This window comes from Parus major, chromosome 7 (genome assembly GCF_001522545.3).
Source record: "Parus major isolate Abel chromosome 7, Parus_major1.1, whole genome shotgun sequence".
Lineage (NCBI taxonomy): Eukaryota > Metazoa > Chordata > Aves > Passeriformes > Paridae > Parus > Parus major.
In genome coordinates this window covers 33,976,109-33,996,789 of record NC_031776.1, presented here as the reverse complement: position 1 = coordinate 33,996,789, position 20,681 = coordinate 33,976,109, and the positions used below count along the sequence as shown (strand labels likewise).

At 39.1% G+C, this 20,681-nt stretch overlaps 1 protein-coding gene across 19 annotated transcripts in view; it reads left to right on the top strand.

The window, feature by feature from the left end:
• The window catches only part of GTDC1 (glycosyltransferase like domain containing 1), a 184,545-nt gene that overhangs the window by 116,195 nt on the left and 47,669 nt on the right, over window positions 1-20,681 (top strand). For all 19 annotated transcript variants that reach the window (XR_001522767.3, XR_001522765.3, XR_001522766.3 and 16 more), the window contains one exon: window positions 19,413-19,763. Coding sequence is in view for 13 of the 19 variants with exons in the window: in XM_015634567.3 (XP_015490053.1) it covers window positions 19,413-19,763 (351 nt within the window). In the remaining 6 variants the exon portion in view is untranslated. The remainder of the gene's footprint in view (window positions 1-19,412; window positions 19,764-20,681) is intronic.

Genomic DNA, 20,681 nt, shown 5'->3' with positions numbered 1-20,681 from the left:
TACCCAAGGAAGGAGCTGCTACCATGTTAAAAGATTTCCTTCTCAGTGCCATGAAATTTGGTTCATCCGGTGTTTTCTCTTAATTATTTGAGACTATAATGCCCATTTGTGCCTCTCTTTTAAATCATTTTTCCAGCAGAAGGGTTTGCATTTTGGGTATGGGGGCTGTCCTATCCCCACTTGTAAGTCAGGAAATGTCATTAAAAGAATCATAGAAACATTTAGTTTGGAAAAGCCTTCCAGGATCTTCGAGTCCAACTGTGAGAAGATGGGAGCTACTTGAGTTCTCTTTCCACTCAAGAGCTGCATAACTTTGGGCAAAACTCTTCCCCTTCTTCACTTACCCTACGGTTGAGATGGGGCTAATAAGGCTTATAATTTGTATGCTTAGTATGCAAATTGGCAAAGTAAAGCATGCTTAAAAAATGGCCAAGGAACTTGGAAAGCTATTTTTCCTATTAAATCTGGAAAAGAAGAAAGTTGCAAAACGTGGTCATCTAATTGCATCTTCACCAAGCGTGTGGTCTAAGTGCAAATGTGACTCCAGTGTATAAATCCCTTCAGAAAGTCTATTTTGCCCCAAGAGGAATGGGAGCACACTCAGCAGACTGCAGGAGGATGGGATGCTTGCAGCATTTCTTTGCAGCATAATTGCAGCCTCAATGAACCATGAATCCAGCCTAATTAACATAACTGGAACCACAGCAATCATGCTGCCATTCAATTTAGGTTTGGAACATTCCAGTGGAGTATCACAATTCTGCTGTTTATTGTTGTGAAGAAGTGTCCACTTGTTTTCTTGCTGCTGCCTTGGTAAATTTTTATTATTTCAGGAGAACTTGGGAACTTCAGAAATGGAAGACCATTGGCTTGATGGTTCCATTACTGAATCTACAAATAACTCTATATTACTTCCTGTGAAAAGGTACTTAGACTGTTTAGTATATCGTAAAATTCAAAGATAAAAGTACCAAATTTCCAAGTTAGACAGGGGTTCTGAATTGTATTGGATAGCTAATGGCAAATAATTCTGGGACTATTTTGAGTTAAAGAACTGCATTCCCAGAATATTAAAAATAGTATCTCTTACTTTTTGTAATCACTGTACCTAAGAGAAACCTTTGATTAGGGAAAAAAAAAACCCAAAACAACAGATTTTTTTAAAATTTATTGCTCTGTAAAAGATGTATTTTACTGTTCTGTTGGTTGTGCTGCAGGAAAATCAGGAAGCTGCAGAAGATCAGGTACTGCTGGTCTTGTCATTAGGGCAAAATAACCACAAAGAAGCTAAGGGAATGCTGAAAATAGCAGTAGGTGAAAAATTGGGACTGGAGGTGGAGGGACAAGGAGGATTCCTGCATCTCTTGGCCATTAGATGATGGTACTTAGTGCTGGCACTGAAGCCACTTCTAACTGATGTCACAGCTGTGATGGGTGAATCACAGAGTCATTTAGCTTGGAAAAGCCCTATAAGATCATTGAGACCAACTGTGGTTTGGAAATTCCAGAAAAATCTTCCAAGGTGGCTTCCTGTTTTGAGAATTCTTAGTCTTGTTTGAGGATTCTTTGATTTGTAGCATTTTCCTTGGAGGTAACTTCAGCCCTTTCCACTGACTCAGAAAATTCTGTATCTTTGTTGACTCCCAGACACTGAATTTCACTTTTGTCTATTTTTTTTTTTTTTCCCCTTGATGAAATTAACTCAGGAAGCGAATTCTGACCCTTTCCACTCTAAGCATCTGAGTATAAATTTATCATTGGGGAACTCCAGGCCTCTTTTTGGGCTTACTTTTTTAGTTTTCTGCAAGTTGTTACTTAAAATTAACAGTTAATTATAATGAGAGGTACCTGATGTAGACTATACCCTCTTAATTTGCATTAATCTATTTTTAACATCCTGTCTATAGCAGTCTACAGAAAACATGTTGTATTATTATTGTATAAGAAAGTGAAGAAATCTGACTTCCCACAGTGACTCTTCTTCCCTGCAGCCTCTGAACAGATCCCACTGGCAGTGGGAGGCTCTGGGAAGTTCTCTGTTATAAATCTGGGGTTTAGGTGTTGGTTAGTCATTCCCAGGAGGTTTCATACATGTTTTAGCTGAGACTCTGCAGTTAAACATTTATTAAAGGCGGGGTCAATCAGAGGGCTGGCTGCAGTTGAGGAAGAGCTGAAGGAAGTGCAGAGAACAGCTCAAGTGGTTGGTTCCTGGAAGAACTGAGTCTGTGATTCATCCCTTTGGAAGTGAAGGAGGAGAAAGCAGTGCCAGTTAAATATCACAAAGGGTTATGATAAACATCCAAACGATGGGGAGAGAGCGCGGTCTTTCAGCATCTTTATTCCCTGCAGCTGTGATGTTTAAGCTCAGGAAGATGTCTGAACATTGATACTTTGAGAGTTCAATAGTCACGCTTGTTATTGAAGGCAGTTACTGAGAATTGACAGAAGAAACTATTTTTGAGGGGAGTTTCCAAGTAGAGATCGTATTTCTAGTTTAGTGTGCAACAAACCCAGGATATTTGGATGGTTGTCAGATCTGGGGGGAAGAGAGAATAATTTCTCTGTGGTAAAACATTGCAAAGGAAATAATCATTCTCTTTCAGAACCAGTATTTTTTATTGTTTGTAGGTGCAAATTCAAAAGTGACTCAGTTCAAATGTGTCAGAAGTAATTTGAGTGTTTGGTGTTTTAAATCTAATGGCACTGTTTCCACAAAAACTCCTGGCTGCTTTTAAAACATTTATATATACTTTTCTGCCTTTTATACAAATTCATGAAATAAGGTCCTTGAAGACACTGAAAAATTTAAGCTGGTCATTCTTGCTGAACTAAAGTGATGAAAAAAATGTTAAGAAAATACATCTGTAGACAAATACATCCCTTTCCTCTCTATGCTATTTGAAGATGTGTTCAGGCTGTTTGAGTGCAAAATAATGGCAAATTTTCACCTTTGATATCTATCATTGTGTTACTACTATGAGGTTATTTTTTTAATGAGTCACTGCTAGGCGCTGAAGAAGTAAGTTAAGGAACATTTTAAGGAGAGGTATATTAAAAAAACAAAAACTAAAAAACAAAAAACCATCCAAAAGTGTACATGAAGACTTAGTTTTGTGTTCCTCTTACAGGGAGCTTCAGTAGAGATGGAAAACAAGGAAAGCCATGTGTAAATGGGAAAATAAATGGTTGAAAACAAGGGCATGGTGATGACCAGACAGGAAAGGGAGTTGAAATTTTGTTGTGTTGGGGACTGTCACCTACTGCAGTGACTGGCAAGCTCCTTTCAGTGAAGAAATTTTCACAAATGTCCAACCCAATCCTCCCCTGACACAACTCCTCTCATCCTTTTGGGTTTTTGTTTGGGAGCAGAGCCTGACCCCCACCTGGCAGCACCCACCTGGCAGGGAGTTGTGCAGAGCCAGAAGGTCCCCTCTGAGCCTCCCCAGACCCAGAAAAATGGGCTCTGAGACACGAATCCCAAAGGCTCTGGCTCCAGTCTCTGCTCCAAGCAATTTTCTGAGCACCCAAAAGAGCACAAACCCTATTAAGAAAACACCAAAACCAACAACAAAACAAGATTTTGATTAATTTTTAGGTGATTGCCTCTTAAGAGACTCCGAAAATGGGTTTTCAGTTAACAGTCTAGTTTACATAAAAGGCATATATTGATGAACGTAGTCCATGACTTCTTGCTCAGTCCCATTATTCTCCTCTAATTCATATGCAGAAGCTAAGATTTCCAGTGATCTCACTGTTTACCAAACTCTGAGGGACTTAGAGGTTAATGTTTTTCTCATTTCCTGGTGAGAGTTCCATCTTCCCTTTTCCTCACAAGGATCAGTAAAGGAAAAGGAGGAATCTGCTTCCAGAAAGCACCCAAAGGTACTGATGATCCATCAAGAATTAGCTGGATGTACTTGTGAGAGCTGAAAATTCCCTAACACTTTTTTGCCATATAATTCTTTTAAATATGTGACAACCAGATATTTGCCTATTCATATTTGTAATTATTTTCTATGCCAGGCCTCACTGATTGACAAATTTGAGTTGCCTATGAGCCCTTCTCCTGCAAAAGGCAGAATGGTATTAGTATAAACATGATTGTGAGGATCAAAGGTGATGCAGTAGCATAAAAACAGTAAAACAATGTTCTTTATGCTTATTCATGTGAAAATACTGGTGGGACACCTCTTAAATTAATCATACAGCCCTCCTTAAATATATCTGATCATCAGCCTTACCTTCAAATCAGACCCAGTTACATGAGAAGAGCTGATTGCACTCAAATTGTGGAGAGGGTTGTTGTTTTTTTCTCCCCCAGAAATTGCTTCTTTAAAAAAAAAAAAAAAAAAAGGCATATTTTAAGAATTCTGACTTCAGACAAATAATTCAAAATTGATGCTTGATTGAAGCTAAAGAACCAAACACAATTTATTGCTTGTTCAAAATTGTAGTGAAAATACTACCCTTCTGTTTGAAGGACCTCCTAAAAATATCCCAGTGGTTATTAGTGATGACTTGAATCAATTGGAGGTATAGACATATTTGGTATCAGAACAAAAAAGAAACACTTAATATTTTTAAACCCCTGAGGCTTAAAGATCACACAATGTTGTTATATTTGATGTGGTACATCAAACTGTCTACCCAAAATTTTCTAGAAGATGAAACTGTATGTTTTCAGTCTGTAGGCTTGCTATACTATGTGTATATATTAAATTTGTTTATTAATTTATTTATTTGTATGATTTCAAGCCTTCTCTTCTTATTAAGGCATTTTTTCCTTAATTCATTAACATGAATAAGTGCCTACATAGAGCTGAAGTTCTTGAGTCCACTTTGCCCTGAATGTCACAGTGGGTTGGGTTTTCTGTTAGTGAAGGACCTCAGAACATGAAAGTCCAGCTCTGTGCAGGGACTCAGATTAGATCTGAATGCAAGGAAAAGCAACAAAGGTCCACAGAATATCTGGAATCTGCAAATACTTCCTGTGCTTAACCTACACTTTCATTGCGTGACTGTAAAGAACAGCAAACCTTTGTTCTTTCCCCTCTCAGTTCCCATTCAGTCAGCTCAGAGACACAGGAGAAAGGTTTGGGGAGCAAAGCTGTTATCAGCCTTCCTACAGTTTGCATCTGATTCTGTCAACAGTGAGTAGATCAAACCCAGGAGCCTACAGCCACTTTAAAACATCAGAAAAAAAATTAAAAAACATAAATATATATATATATAACTTATATAACTTATATATAAATCGATATGAACAGAGATTATGAGTGTGAAATTACTTTATGCCTTTAAAGTTTAGCTCATGTTTGAGTTAGTAAGAGCCAGACCTCTGTTTTTGGATTCATAAGGGAATTACATCTGCCTTAGATGGAGAAAGAGCAAGAGTTTGTTTTGCAAAGATCCCAAAATGTTCAGATGGGGTAATTAGACTTCCAGAAGGTCACAGAATGATATCCTGAGTTGGAAAGACCCACAAGGGTCACTGATGTCCAACTCCTGGCCCTACACAGGACCACCCCAAGTCAGTCAGGCTCATCCATTTATAAAATTCTGCTGGGGCATTTCTTGGGTCTATAATCCAGGAGGTTTTACTAGTCAGCTTTATTTAATAAAAAGATCAGAAGATCTCAGACAGGCCTTTCTTATCCTCTGTGCCTGCCAGGAAGGTGTTGGTTTAGCAGCCTCAGGTCTGGTGGATTTGTGCACAGGTAGGGTTGCTGACCATAGGTTCAGCGATGCAAATGCAGAGTACAGAAGGCTATAGCTTGCAATTACTTGGAGCTAGAAATGTGGGGGGAAAAAAATAGTCCATTTCTTCTCACAGCTCAGCTCATGTGATTTGAATTTGGAATGAATTAATAGACTGATCCTGTTTATGGATCATCAGCTGCAGAGGTATTGTCAAAGAACTTACGTCCCTATTCAGTGGAACACCTGTATGTAAAGCCACGTCATGATTGTTCAGGCATGCTGAATCAGACTACTCTGCCTCAAAACAAAATAGAAAATATAAATACATGGAATATCCCAATCATCATACTTATTCTTTTCCTCATCTCAACAAGGTTGCTGTTTTGGCAAACCCTTGTGAAAGCAATCCACTCTTTTCAGTTCAAAGCCATTCATACAGTGACAAACCACCGTTCTTCCCTTTATATCTGTGTTCATTCATTTAAACTCCAAAGCTTTCCAGCTTACTTCTTGGATTTATAGCCAGCTGGCTGCTGTGTGTAACATGAACATGTTCTGACTGTGCATGACATGTTTTTATCTCATTTTACCCATAATTGTGTTCACTCCAGGCCACAGCTCACCTGTGGGTATTTAATGTTGACTGTGCAAGTTCCCAAAGTCATTTCTACCTCCTCACCTCTGACAATCTGCTGTTATTAAGTCAAAATAAAGCTCAACCCTGAAATAACCACCCAAAACCCCCTCTTTGGAACAGATTTGGATAAAATGAATGTGTTCAAGATGGTGGGCTGTAGCTGAGCCAGCTCCTGTGGGATTAGTGCCCACTTTATGGCATTTAAAATAAACTTTGGAATGACTTTTTAACACAAGAGCTTTAATGGCAAGTGAGGAGGGGGTTGTAAGGCAGGGAAGGACATATGCACCTTTTTTTATCCTTGATTGCTGGTTTTTCCAAAGTTAGTCTGGTAAGTTATACCTATCTATTAGCAGGTTTCTGCAGTCTTAGAAATCAAAGAAATTCAGTGGAAATTAAACGCTGAAATATCTGCCCTAAGCTACTGAATCATCAATTAGAAGTTTCCATTCAAAACATGAATATTAAAATTTGTTAGCATACTTCAGCTTTGTAGGAAATACAATATGTTATTATTTTTGCTTTATGCAACACCGCTGGTTGCTAAAAGCAGCAATAGAACCATTAATTAATAGTAGTAGTCCTGGATAATGTCATAATAAGCAATACAACTTATTAAAGCACATTAATTCTTGCCAGCTATCAGGAGGAACTTTTAGATATTTGAAAGGCCCATTAGGTTTGTTTACATTCTGAGTGGAAGCTGGTATGCTTTGGCAGGGGCTGAACCACACTTTAGTACTTCACTCCAATGGTGTTGAATTTCCTGACTGTCGTGCACAGTCTGTAATATATTGTCATCACTTCAGGGCAGCCTGGCTCTCCAGGACAGAGGGTACAACCCAGGCCAGGGCATTCCCCAAAGCTAGGGTATCTTTGCTGCCGTAAAAATGAAAATAACTGAAATTATACGTAATAGAAGCAATTTTCCACAATGGAAAAGGTGGTCAAGGAATCAGGCCCATGCCTTCAGGTGTATTAACCTAACAGAGCAACAAAAATGTGCTGGGCTTTAAATTGCACTAACAATCTGGAAAGGATTTTCCAACTGGAGTTATGTTAAGTGTTAATAGTGAAACCTGGATGCTTTTTCCTTTGATCTCTCTTCGAGCTCATGTAGAATAATAGGATCAAAATAAAATGCCATTTATATGAACACCTTGTTCTTTTGATCTCAGCACCAAAAATTCTGTCTGCAGCTACAGCCTAGCAAACAGTGCATCTGCTCCTTTTAGTTGGACCTTCTAGTTATCAAAACTTTTAATAAGTGGTGTCTCAGCCAAATTTCCGTGCAGTTCATGAACTTAGTTGTCATTTTTACCCTAAGAATCTTTAACTGCCCTTTCAGGAGAATTTAAAATAAAGTATACAGGACCTGTAAACTATTGGCTTCTGGTTGGTTGTGCATATGCATTTTGAGTGTGTGATTTAAACATCTGTATACTGCAATGTTTCAAAGTTTAAGTAGGTTGTTCTTGGAGTACTTGGGTGAAGCTGTTGAATCAGTGTAGGCTGAATGATAATGTTTGAGGGGGAAGAACAGTTGGGGTAATGGCATTTTTCATAGGTGCTAGGTTCAGGATCTCTGCTTTTTCCATCAGGGAGGTGATGGGCCCTGTGATGTCTGGGTGGTAGCCAAGCCTTGCTCTCCATCGCCCACATCTGCAGGAAAGAGCACAGAAGGGTTACACCTGGTACTTAAGGATCCCTTCAGTTTTATGTCAAAGTCAGATGGTCCATGGATGAACATGAGCACCCTTCAGCTCTTTATTCCCCTGAGCTGATGGTCAGGAATGTTCCTTTGGGAGTCATTAGTGCGAGCACTTAAAAGTAAAGCCACTTCCTCGTGCTCTTTCAAATCTCTTAGTAAGATTCATTTTTCTCTTTGTCTCCCCTGAAGCAGCTGAGCTGTTTATTCTGATGACTGATTGTGTCCCATTGTGATCCCTGCTTTAGCTGTTGTAACCTCTCAGAGCAGAAGAGCTGGGCACAAAGTGCTGTGCCAAATGAAAGCAAATAAACCCAAGTCCTGCAGTTCACCAGTGTCATAATTGCTGCTGCCCAGGAAGAGGGATTAACAAGTGAAGAAACACTAGCTAGGAGAGATCCAGTGCCCAAGCTGTGTCCTGGGTGTCAAATGTCTGTCTCAAGCTTTGCATCCCTCTGTAATTTATATTTAGCTGCTAAGCTGGGATGATAGGAGCAGTCAGCTTTGAGGAGCACTGCTGGGAAAGTGTTCAGGCTCTTGCTGAAATGGCTGCACTTGAGCTTGTGGCACATGAGCTGTCCTCCAGCAAGTTGTTTTTTTGCAGACTTAGTTGTCTCTCTGCACTCTGTCACAAGGCAGGAGTGTCCCAGAGAGCCATAACCGTGGCTATAACCTATAACCCTCTTCTTATAAAGTAGTGCAGTGTGTGCAATAAAGATACTGAGCTGGTTTGAGCACCAGAAGCAGTAAGGATGTATTTGTGCAGCACTGCACTGGGATTGAGGTGTCCTGCTGGGATCAGGTCTCCATGCTAATGCAGCCACTCTGCCTCCAGTCCTTCCCTAAGCAGTACAGAACTAATGTAGGAAAGTTTTCTGCTGTGGTTGTCCTAAAAGGCAGTATTTGCCCAACTCTTAATTTGAGCAGGTCATATGTCCCTGTTCATCTTCCACCAGTTCTCATTTCCTAGCCTAAAATTCAGACCTACTTTTTTGGCATCAATTAGAGGAAGGTTGTGGGTCTCTTTGGCCAAGGAGTTAAAAAGCTACAAAGATTGGTAGTTTCCCTCCCCACAATAGGAATGTGATTGCCCTAGTTCTGTGGTTAGCATGAAACAAGTCAGCTCTGTCATGAAGTCAGTGGGGTACAAGTTAATACAAGGTAGTAAAGGAATAAAACAGCAAAGTCCACAGTCTTTTATGACAAAACCAGTATGATCCTGCTGCAATATAAGGCCCTGCTGTGAATGGTATTTTCTGATGCTTGGATAAGTGCAATTTACATATATACAAAGTGTATGAATAAAGTTATAAAAGTATACTTGGTGTTTTACTTTTTTTTCCCCTTGAAAGTAATTTTCTATTGTTCAAACTTTCAGCTTTCACTGGTTTTGTTTCAAAAAAACCCAAAAGGAAAAGAAAATAACAAAAGTCCATAAAGGCAAAAGGGATATGTTCTCATTTCAGTTCACAGAATTTCCTGCCTTTAAACAATACAAATATATGCCCTTAGGTTTCCAGCATGCTGGAAGGATACTGAATCCTTGAAACAGATCAAATTAAAAGCAAGTCCACTATAGCAACATCAAGTTGCAGCAGCATGTCCAATAGATCTCAACAAGAATTTGTTGAAGGGGTTTAACCACATTGCCAAGACTTAAAAAATCCTAAACTGCTGAATCCATGAGTGAATAACCAGTTAGAAACAGCAAGTTCTAGGCTGAACTGTGCACAGGTAGAATCTGATGTTTAATTAGTTGTTGTCTGTTCATTACAGGCCACATTCAAAGCAATTATTTAGTATAACTTTGAAATGTATCCACAAACAGAGCGTGTGTGGGCAGTTGGTGTGCAGTTTTTAATAGCACAGGTAGCTCAGTGATGGGCCATCAGTGTTTTACACAATTTCCAGGGACTCACTGTGGCTCCCCAGGGATTCTTCTGGCACCCAGATGCTGAAAGTCAGATAATCAGGGATCATAGATCAGCATCACTGTCATCCTGATTTATACCAGAAAGGGAGTCCAAGGGTTTTGTGGGGTTTTTCCCCCTGTAATGACACTGCTGCTAGTAGTATTAATATTTTATAGAGCTTTTTGACAAAAGCTTGATCCTTTCAGAGCAAAACTGGAGACTTCTGACATTTGAGCAATGAATGAGATTGGGACCTACTGTCAAAGCTGGGATTCAAACTGGGAATTTCCTCTAGTCCACACTGCCCGGTTGCGATACAAGTGCTACACATTTAAACTTCAGTTGCAGTGCAAAAGCAAAATGCAAATTAATATAGTAACACATTTTCAAATGGAGATCAAATTAGGAGGTCCTGAGCGCCAGAGCCAGTTTACTGGACCATCCAGTTTGAATGCCCTGTGTCAGGGATAGCTCCACAACAGGCAAAAAAAAGGATTTTTCTTACTATTTGAATATTGTGTTTTTGACAAAAAGTGTGGTTTAAATTTTGGTGTGTATGCAATTATTTTTAAAATTTGTTTCCCTAGGGTTTTTCAGTTAAACTTTCGTGTGAAAGCAGGCTTCTTTGCTTATTTATTTCTTGGGGTACCTGAGAAAACCTTAAATAGTTCAGGTGAAGTATGTGTTTTCCTGAGAAGCCCACAGAAATTTGCATTTGGGCAGGCGAGTGAATTATCAAAACCAGATGTAAGCAAGTGAAACATTTTACATAAATTTATTAAAATCATTATTTACCTGTAAGTTAAGGGCTTAGTTGCTCTAGTTTGCTGCCAATATGTACTGCCAATAATCTGCCAAAAAGCAGCTTGCTGACAAACTCCCTGAAATGGTTTGCTTATGATTGCACAGAACGTTACAACCCCGAGTCAAACGAAAACCTACTATAAACGAACTCTTTGATGGTGGATTCGCTGGAATATGGTATTGATATATGGTGTACAGTTTATATGGATTATGTATACTGTGCAAGAAATATGGATATCTGTTAAGGGTAACATGATATGTAATCGGTTAGGACAGTTATTGTTTTCAGTGTTTGCTAGGAATAAGATCACAGGGTGACTGCTCTGTTCTGAAATACAGATTATTCCCGTGCTGCCCAAAGCACCAGCAGGCCATTTCTCCAATTAATACAGAAAGGCTATTGAAAATGTAAAATATCTGACATCTATACAGAGTCATTTTAATGGCAACTTTACTTTTAGGAACAATTTATACATTACATAAACTTGTATTTTTCATCCAAGTATCATTTCGTGAATAGCAAGCCTAAATATTGGAGGCCATGGGGAAACATAATATTACGATAATGTTCTTTGGTGCGGTTTGGAAGGTTTTAGGAAACATTTGGAAGTATTTTTCTCGTAAAGTCACTTAACTATTGAAGTGTTATGATAGCACTCCCTTCTGCATTGTCTATGTTGCAAAGCAGCCTGGTTAAAGGGGACATTCATCCCCTCTATCCTGATTAGAAGTAGTCCCAAAAAACAGGAAATTATATGTTATAGGATCCTGGTTTTAGTTTAATTAAAAGGAAAAAAAAAAAAATTTCAGGTGTGATATCAGTTTTCAAACACCCGTTTCCAGTTGTGTTTAGCAAGAGGGGATACTGTGTTGGGTAGAACTCTTTGTGAAATTTGCACTTGAGAGCTCAGCTAGTTTATTTTTTCCATTTAAGGAAACACTAATGAACATGACCAATCCTTTAAAATCCTAAAGAACCTTAAAAACCTTGCAGTTCTCAGAAGCCTAACTTTTTTTCCCTATAGTGCAATTCATTCTTTTGAACTTCTGCAGAAGCAGAACTTAAGTCAACAATTTCTAAATTTCTGGCAGTTCTTATCAAGAGGACTTGTAGGGCTCCAAAAGTACTTTGCAGTGTTGGTGCAGCAGATCTACATGGTCATAGTGCTTAATTATAGAGAAAATTACTTTTTTTCTGAACTGTGAATTAATCCATGTATTCATATCTTGCACAAAAAAAAAACCCACGTAAGTTATTTTCACCTGCACTATAAAATATGTATTTTAGTTCATTACCATCTTTCTGAGGAGCTCTTAAATTATCATCATTCCATTTCTGGAGAATGATGGGCACAGAAATTATAACTGCAAGGAATCTTGTACTTAGTGTTAAAGGATTTCAGAGAATTGGAGATGTGAACTCAGAAAGAATACATTTAGGGTCAAACTCAGTCTCATTTGTTGTCAAAGAGAGCTTTGCCTTTCACTTTGCCTGTTTCACTGCAGGCTAGTGTTTTGCATGGATTTTGGGGAATAATTTTGGACACACTGGCACTGGCTGCCCAGAGAAGCTGTGGCTGCCTCATCCCTGGATCTGTCCAAGGCCAGGCTGGAGCAGCCTGGTCTGGTGGAAGGTGTCTCTGCTCATGACAGGGATTGGAACTTGTCTTTGAGGTCCCTTCCAAGCCATTCTGTGATTCTGTGAATGAGAGTTGAAGAACACTTTTGTTAAAATCCTGGTCCTCTGGGGACTGGGCTTTAAAGGACACCTGGCACAAGGATCTTAATGTTAGAAATTCAAGTGTAATACTGAGGGGAAAGTTAAGAGGTCAGTTTGAGCATCCTCCATAGATTGACCTGCAGATATGACATCTTAGAGCATAAAGAAATAGGAATGTTGTTGAATTAGTGTTGAATAGATTAGAAAGAAAAGTGGAAATGTTAATTAGAAGTGGAAATTTTTGACAATCTCAAATGTGGATGTTGGATATTGAGGGATTCCACTCAGAAATTATTTGGAAAAACAGGTGGAAGTTATAATTTGAGGAAAGTGCCTTTGTTGGCCTTCTTCTCTCTTTACTATTGGGATCCCTCTTGCTTTCCTCATCTTCCTTCCCCACCCAATGGACCAAATTGAGTCCAAGCCAACTGCACATGGTTGGTCTGGATCCAGCCTCTCTTCTCCTGGACCACCTTTGGATCCTGCCTGCTAATCAGGCATCCACTGGAGTGTCAGTTAATTTGCTGCTAAAACAGCATTATTTTGTCTGAAATAAGTCAGACCTTGTGATATCCCTCCCTGGTTTATCTGTTGTCTAGGTTACACACCAGTTCTTCTCTCTGGCCAGGAAGGAAAATGTCCTGGTCAGCTTTAGCTCTCTCCCATACTGTTGTTATTTAATATCTGCAAGTGAAAACTGTGTTCTTAAGCTTTGGTGGGAGTTCAAATTTGACTGGAGTAGGCTCTTGGGCAATTTGACAAGCTGGGTAGGCCTTCCAACCTCAGTGGTTCCCTGAGTTTCTCCTCTGTTATAGTAAAGAAAAGACAATGATCACACCTCAAATAAAATTTTTTATTTCTACATCCTGCGGTTTTCAAGCCAGGAAATCAGTGTAAACCATTCTTATTGTACCCAGGAAAAGGCACATTCTGCTGTGGGAAGACAAGCTGAGCCACAGACCTTGGATTTTCTTTTGCAGTGCCCTTCCCAGTGCTTAATCTTGGCTCTGTTCAGTTTTCTTTCTGTTCTCTCTCTTTGCTCCTAATCCTTGTCCATGCTTATAAGCCCCTAATATTTATATGGCATTATCTGTGTTAGAGATTACTGCTGACAAGTAATCTCTTCCCTCTTCTGAATGAAGAATTACAGCCATTGCTGAAGATCAGAAAGTGAAATTAGATCCCCGAAAGTATGTGACAACTTCAATAAACCCTAATATCAAATTCCCTCAATATTGGGGATCTTCTTTCCAGCTTTTAGGTTTGAATGTAGTACAGCTTCAGGACACCTGACCACACTTATCAACATTTTTTGTGCTGTAGGGCAAAATGTGACAGTAATTGCAGAGGAAAAGAAAAATAAATTAAAAATTAACTATGACTATTCTCCCAGTTTTGTAATTTCTTGAGAAGTAGCTAAATATTAACAGCATCAGTTTTACTGTTATCAGCTGATTCATAACATTAAATATAAAAATATAAATATATGATTTTATATATAATTAAATATCTACTAATGGAGTTGCTGTCTTTTCCAGTTTGGCACCCAAAAATCTGCTTTCTTTTTTTTTTCTTTTTTTTTTAATTTCTTAGACTAGAATCAGCAAAATTCTTGAGTTTTGAAAAAAAACACTTTGGTATTTGTATAGTGCTTGGTCAGTAATAGATGTGTATGGCTTGGAGCAACCTGGTCTAGTGGAAGGTCCCTGCCCATGACAGGAAGGTTGGAATGGGATAATCCTTAAAGTCCCTTCCCACTCAGACCATTCCATAATTCTATTATTTTTAAACTTTTTAGTAGCAATATTAAAAAAAAAAAACAACAGAACAACTCCATTGCACTTTCAGAACTCTAACTTTGTACCCAAATGTAGCTACATTTACAGAAGGGCCAATTTTTATTACTTTTTAAAAATTTATTTATTTATTCCATCCATCCTTGCAGTCTCTTGAGGCAGTTGGTGTAATTTGGTCTAACCTAAACCAGCACTCCAGTTCATCTTTCTAATGTGGTTTCTATTCATCGAGCAGTGACATCATGGCCCTTCCATCCTTTATTGTTGTTGTTGTTTTTAATAAAATGGTGACCCTTTGTTGTTTTTAATAAAATGGTGACAAAGTGACTCTTGGTGCCATGGAAAATAAACCAATCTCCATAAATAACTTTTCATTAGGGCAAATAAAGTGTGGGGAATAAACACATAGGGTGGAACATGGCAATATAGTACAAAAAAGAAACGTGTGTGGGAAAAACACATGTCTGCTTCAAGGAAAAGTACATGAGTTTCTTCAGAGTGGGGTTTCATGGCATAAATAAAAAGAAAATATGTAATATAGAGGTTGTGAGTTAAAAAATCTGTCCCAGTAGCAAATATTTAGATTGAAACTCTGAATTTCAGGATATTGAATTTTTATTACATATGAACTTAGTTTAATATTTAACCCATCTTTTTAACTAAACATCTAGACCCAGTATGCAAAAAGGGAAAGTTTTCAAGGCTTACACTTTGTAGAGCCTTCATAAAGTTTTAAAATTGACTGTTCAATGTGTTGGAGAGCCTCAAAAATCTGAATAAATAAAAGAAATTTGAAAACAAGTTGCCATACTAAAATTAGATATCTAAGTCCTCACTGTTTGTTCTGAACTTTCAGTGTTTAAATATATATGAGTTATGCATAAAAGCAAAACATTTTCCATGGTTTTTTAAATATAAGGGACAGTACCTTGTGGAATCTGTTGAAAGTGTTAATATTTGTAAGCTTTGATAATAATTCCTTTTCTGGAAAGTTTCACATATGCAAGAGTTCACTGCAACAAGTTAGTAATAATAATAAAATACTTCTCCCATATTTAAAATAGAATGTTGTGGCATTTTTCTTGCGTGACTGGTGTGTTTTGTAGCTAAGATTGAGAAAAATGGTGTGTCCTTCTTGAAAACGAAATCCCTCTTCTCTGCTGTGGTAGCTCTCTAGGTGGTTTTATAGAATCATGGAGTAGTTTGGGTTAGAAAGGATATGATGAAAACTACTCAGGATATCATTCTGGGTTAGAAAGGACTTTCAAGATCATTTCTTTCCACCCCCTGCCATGGGCAGGGACACCTTCCACTATCCCAGGTTGCTCCAAGCCCTGTCCAGCCTGGCCTTGGACACTTCCAGGGACTGGGCAGCCACAGCTTCTCTGGGGACCCTGTGTAGTGTTTCATCACCTTCATGATAAAAAAAATATAAAAATTTAAAACATTCTTTCTTATACTTGGTCTTTCAGTCCTGTGTCTGTTCCTGCTCCAGCTTTGTTTCTCTATAACCATCATGGTGATAGCTCTTGATGTTTTAAATGATTGAGATCTGGGCAGGTACTGGATGAAGAAATACCTCTGGAAGGTGGCAGAAAAGAAGAATTAATGTGAGTCTTGAGGAGGAGCAAAAATATGCTGGAGAGAACATAAACACAAAAAATGCACTAACTAGACATTGTCTTTTCCCAGCATGCTTCTGGGAAATGCACATGAACAGGTTTAGATGACTTTGTGTTGTTATTAGTTTATTTTCAGGTCATTTATTTAAGTGTCATAAAGAACATTAGCTGGTGGTTAGGGACTCCAGTATCCATTATATCATTCCAATCATGTGGACAAGTTTATACTACACATGATTTACAATGGTCTTTCCGCCGTAGAAATTGTTCTCCTCAGGTACAAGGTTTTATTCGTGGTTGTATTTAGCAAAATCCAAGTGGCTGAGCACAGAGACGTCTTCCAATCAAAGTCCAAAAATTAATGCCTTTCCACAAACACCATGGATTGCAGCAAGAGCTGTTTATGGCTCTCTGCCTACATCTTTTATCATGTCTCCACTGTTGTTAGTAAAATATACAGAACTACTTTATGCCAAAACAATGGAAGTTAATGCAGATAACTTGTTCCAAAGTTAACCATCAAATAAATCTCTCTCTCTCTTTTTTTTTCCCGAACTGTTAAGTGAAATGGTGTTCTAAAACTTTTAAAAATTGTCAAGATGATGAATACTGTGTGTGTAATACAAGTAAATACCATGGAATTGATTGCACACACATGTCTTAAATAAAAGATATTAAAGAGTATATTCCAGAGAGAAATTGGTGGAGTTTTATCTAGTATTATTAGGAATTCTACAATGACAGATCAGATTTATAAGGGTTGAAAACTAAGGAGGAAACCTGCTCAGAAACAGAAATAGTGCAGTGGGGGGATGGTTGGCCAGGAGATTAAAGACAGGCAGGGGGATACAGCCTGCCTAGGTAGCCTGACCTCTCACACCTCAAGCAATTTGTCTTAACAGCAGTAATTTTTCAAAATATCTTAGTTAAATTTGGGTTGGTAAATCAGTCATTTCAATGCAGTCACAACTTGGTAGTTTAGGAAAAATTCCTTAACCTGTTTCTCCTTCAGCTTTTCCCATGTGTAAATATTTAAAAGTACATCCTGACAGGGCTGTGTCTGTGCTTCACAGGAGCCACCAGCAGCCAGTTTTAGGTCTGTGACCAAAGGCTGAGGGAATTGGGATTGTGTAGCCTGGAGAAGAGAAGGCTCCGTGGGGACCTTAGAGACCTTTCCAGTGCCTAAAGGGCCTTCAGGAGAGCTGGAGAGAGACTTTGGACAAGGGATGGAGGGACTGGGCTCAGGGAATGGCTTCAACTGGCAGAGGGCAGGGACAGATGGGGTGTTGGGAAGGAATTGTTCCCTGTGAGGATGGTGAGGCCCTAGCAGAGGTTGCCCAGAGCAGCTGTGGCTGCCCCTGGATCCCTGAAAGTGTCCAAGGCCAGGTTGGATGGGGCTTGGAGAAACCTGGGATAGTGGAAGATGTCCCTGCCCATGGCAGGGGGCTTGGAATGAGATGGTTTTTAAGGTCCCTTCCAACCCAAACCATTCCTCAATTGTAGGGTTCTGTGTATGGAATATAGCCATACTGAATTTGTACTTCTAAACTCAGAGAACCTGAGGTTGGCTAAGGTGGTGAGATGGGACTGGTTTAATTCAGGCTCATTTGGAACCCAACATGTTTGTAACACAGGTAATGGATTTGGATGAGGATTTTTAATGTGACTGAACTTTTTCTGGTTGTATCTCCAGAGCAGCTCCAAAAAGTGATGTTGAGCAGTAGGAAGAAAAACAGATCTCAAAGGTGGTTTAGACAGTGGCTTGAAAATGCAGCTTTTTGTAGATAAAACAGAAATTATATGCCAAGGAACAGCGAGCCAAATCAAGGAATACACATTACATGGAGTAGTTATGCAGCATACTGACTTGGGAAAGGAGATTTAAGGGTTTGAAGGAAAATCCTCAAAGCGATTAGTCAAGAGCACAACTGCAGTAAAGCTCACATAGTCTGTGTGTGTTTGTATTGCAGTAGTGATTTTGAAGAAAAAGGGTAGGTTTACAGTCAAAGGTGCTCCATTGCAGGGTGAGGTGAATGATCCTCGTTTTCAGGAGTATTTGTTTTGACAGAGAGGGAAAGGAGTGGTTTGTTCTCAGCCCAGAAAGGAGCTGTGGTGGAGTAAAACTCTGAATAACTGTTGAGGAGGTTGATAAAGTGGAGCAAGTGCTGGCTTTAGTAAATGGTTTAATGCATTAGCTACAGTCCGTAAACATTTAGAAATTAAAAGGAAATAAAAAATTTAGATGTCTCTACGTACCTGGGAGAAACATAATCACACTGAAAGGCATGTGAGTAAATAATATGTGGGTAAATTAATTTGAGGTATAGGCAGCTCTTTAGACTGAGGAACCTGTGGTGGCCATGCTTGGAGTCCTACCCATGTTAATGGGTCATGGTTGAGGGAAGGATCTTCACTCAAGTGTTTCCTGGGGAAGGTCCATAATTCTTCACTACTTTAATTCAAATAGTAAAACTGGATCTGCTTAAAATGTTAAATTTTATATATTACAAAATATGAGTTTTGTTGCCTCCATGTAGCTGTGCAAATGCATCCTGTTGTTGGGAAGGGGTTTCTGCAGCATGGATGTCAGGTGGAAGAACCAGTGGTGTTTGATACTGTCCATGGCCCCTTAGGAAGGTCACAAGTAGCCCTGAATTTCCTCATCTTAGTGTTCCTTGCTCACACTTGTGAAAAACCACAGTGGTTTTATCCTATGAATGGATCTACAGCTCAATCCTGTCTTCCACGTCTGGGGTTTTCTTTGTAAATTGTAATTATTCTTTTCAGTTGATCACCAGAAAAACTTTAGAATTATAAAGGTTGGAAAAGACCCCTGAGATCATCAAATACAGCCTTTGACCAATCACTACCTTGTCAACCAGACCATGGCCCAAAGTGCCAAAACCAGTCATTTATTGATCACCTTCAGGGCCAGTGACTTCACCCCTTCCTTGGGCAGTCCATTCCAATGGTTAACAGTCCTGTCCATTAAGAAATTGGTCCTGATGTCCAACCTGAACCTCCCCTGGCACAGCTTCAGGCCATGTTCTCTTGTCCTGTTGCTGTCCCTTGGGAGAAGAGGTTGATCACAGCCCAGCTCCATCCTCCTTTCAGATAGCCTCTACAACTAGGGTAAAGGATTGCTACCAATCTTAGAGGTAATACTGACAAAAATTCCAAGACTTTTCTGGCAGAGTTGCCCTCTCTCTTCCAGAGGTGTTTTCAGTATTTTATTTTAGCAGGTAAATAGTTTTATTCTCTCTGTTGATGCATGTGTCATTGGGGAATGCATTGTTTTATTTCACAGGTGCCATATTCACTAAAATAAAGTGTATCTTCCTGAATTCATGTTGTCGTTTAGATGGATGTAAAATATCTACCATATTTTGGCCTTTTAATTTGCTATTACTTAATTAATTGCCAGGTGAAACTTTAATGCAGCATAAACACAATACAGATTTTATTTTTTTGTTATTGTTCTTTATTTTTTTTATTATTCTTTTTCCTCCCAGGTTCATGCCAGAGCATAAACTTGCCCGTTTGGAAAAGGTAATTGGTGTTAAAAGGAATGGAGATTCTTATCAGTTGGAGAGGCTGCCTGGCCAGCAGGAGAGCAGAGCTGTAATGAAAACCAGTGATGCACATCTTGAGTCTGGACTTTGTGAGCCCCAGCCTGGACTCTGCACCACACAGCACGAGGGGCTGCCCTCCCCACCAGCAGCCCCAGTCCAGGCTGAAGCACCAGAAAGTACAAATCCTTGTCAAGGGGAAGATAAGCAATGTCTGACTTTTAACCTTTCTAATATCTTGAGTGGACTGGACTATCAGCAAAGACCTCTGCACATTGCCTGGCCTCACAGGTGGTAAGTGAACAAACCCAAATGCTGTGCCTTCAAAAGATTTATGGGTTTGGGTTGATCCTTTTTCTGTGACTTCTGCCCGGTATAAAATAATTTCCTAAACACTGCACACACACGTGGAGGAAAGATCCATCACTAACCTCTGATTATTGGGAATAATTTGTTGAATATGCATGTTCAGTAACACTAACCAGACATTCAAACAGTGCTGTCAGTAATTCCTCTTTTTCTCCCAAGAAAAAGATATCCCTGCTACTGCAACATTATTCTGGTAGCTCTCTTTTCCTATCAAGCAAACCACAGATGACAATTAATATCAAATGCTATTTAAATTATCTTAATTACTGTAATGCAAGTGATTAAGTGTCAAGATACATGGTGACACCGGACAGCTGATGTTAACCCACTGTCTGCAGTTTAGGAACACCCTTTCAGTGTTACATAAATAGAAAGCCTGTTTGAGTGTATTAACAGGGAGACAGTATTTTTCCAGCTGCTAAACACAAATACCTGATCTCTGAATCTTCTCAGAAGGGACGAAAATCTACCATGCCACATAATCTCTAAAAACATATAAACTTTAGCTTGACTCCTACATAAATTAGGATTTAAAGAGGTAAAATGTCCTGATAATCTTCCGGTATTGGGCACGAACATTTTAATCTAGTTTTTATTCCTCGCAGTTTGTTTAATCTGCATGTGGCCTGATTAGAGTTCACTTCATCCACAGATTATAGTCTGTTTATTGCAGAGATGCTGGGTCGATCAGTAGGTCAGATTTTCCGAGAGCAACTGTTTTCAGGTGAAGCAATAAGTACAGCGCACCGACGGGGCAAATCGCCTTTGCAGGGGATTTGACTTCCAGCACATTAAAACTCCAGAAGCTCTCCCAGATGATCTGCAGCATCTGGTACCTAAAGG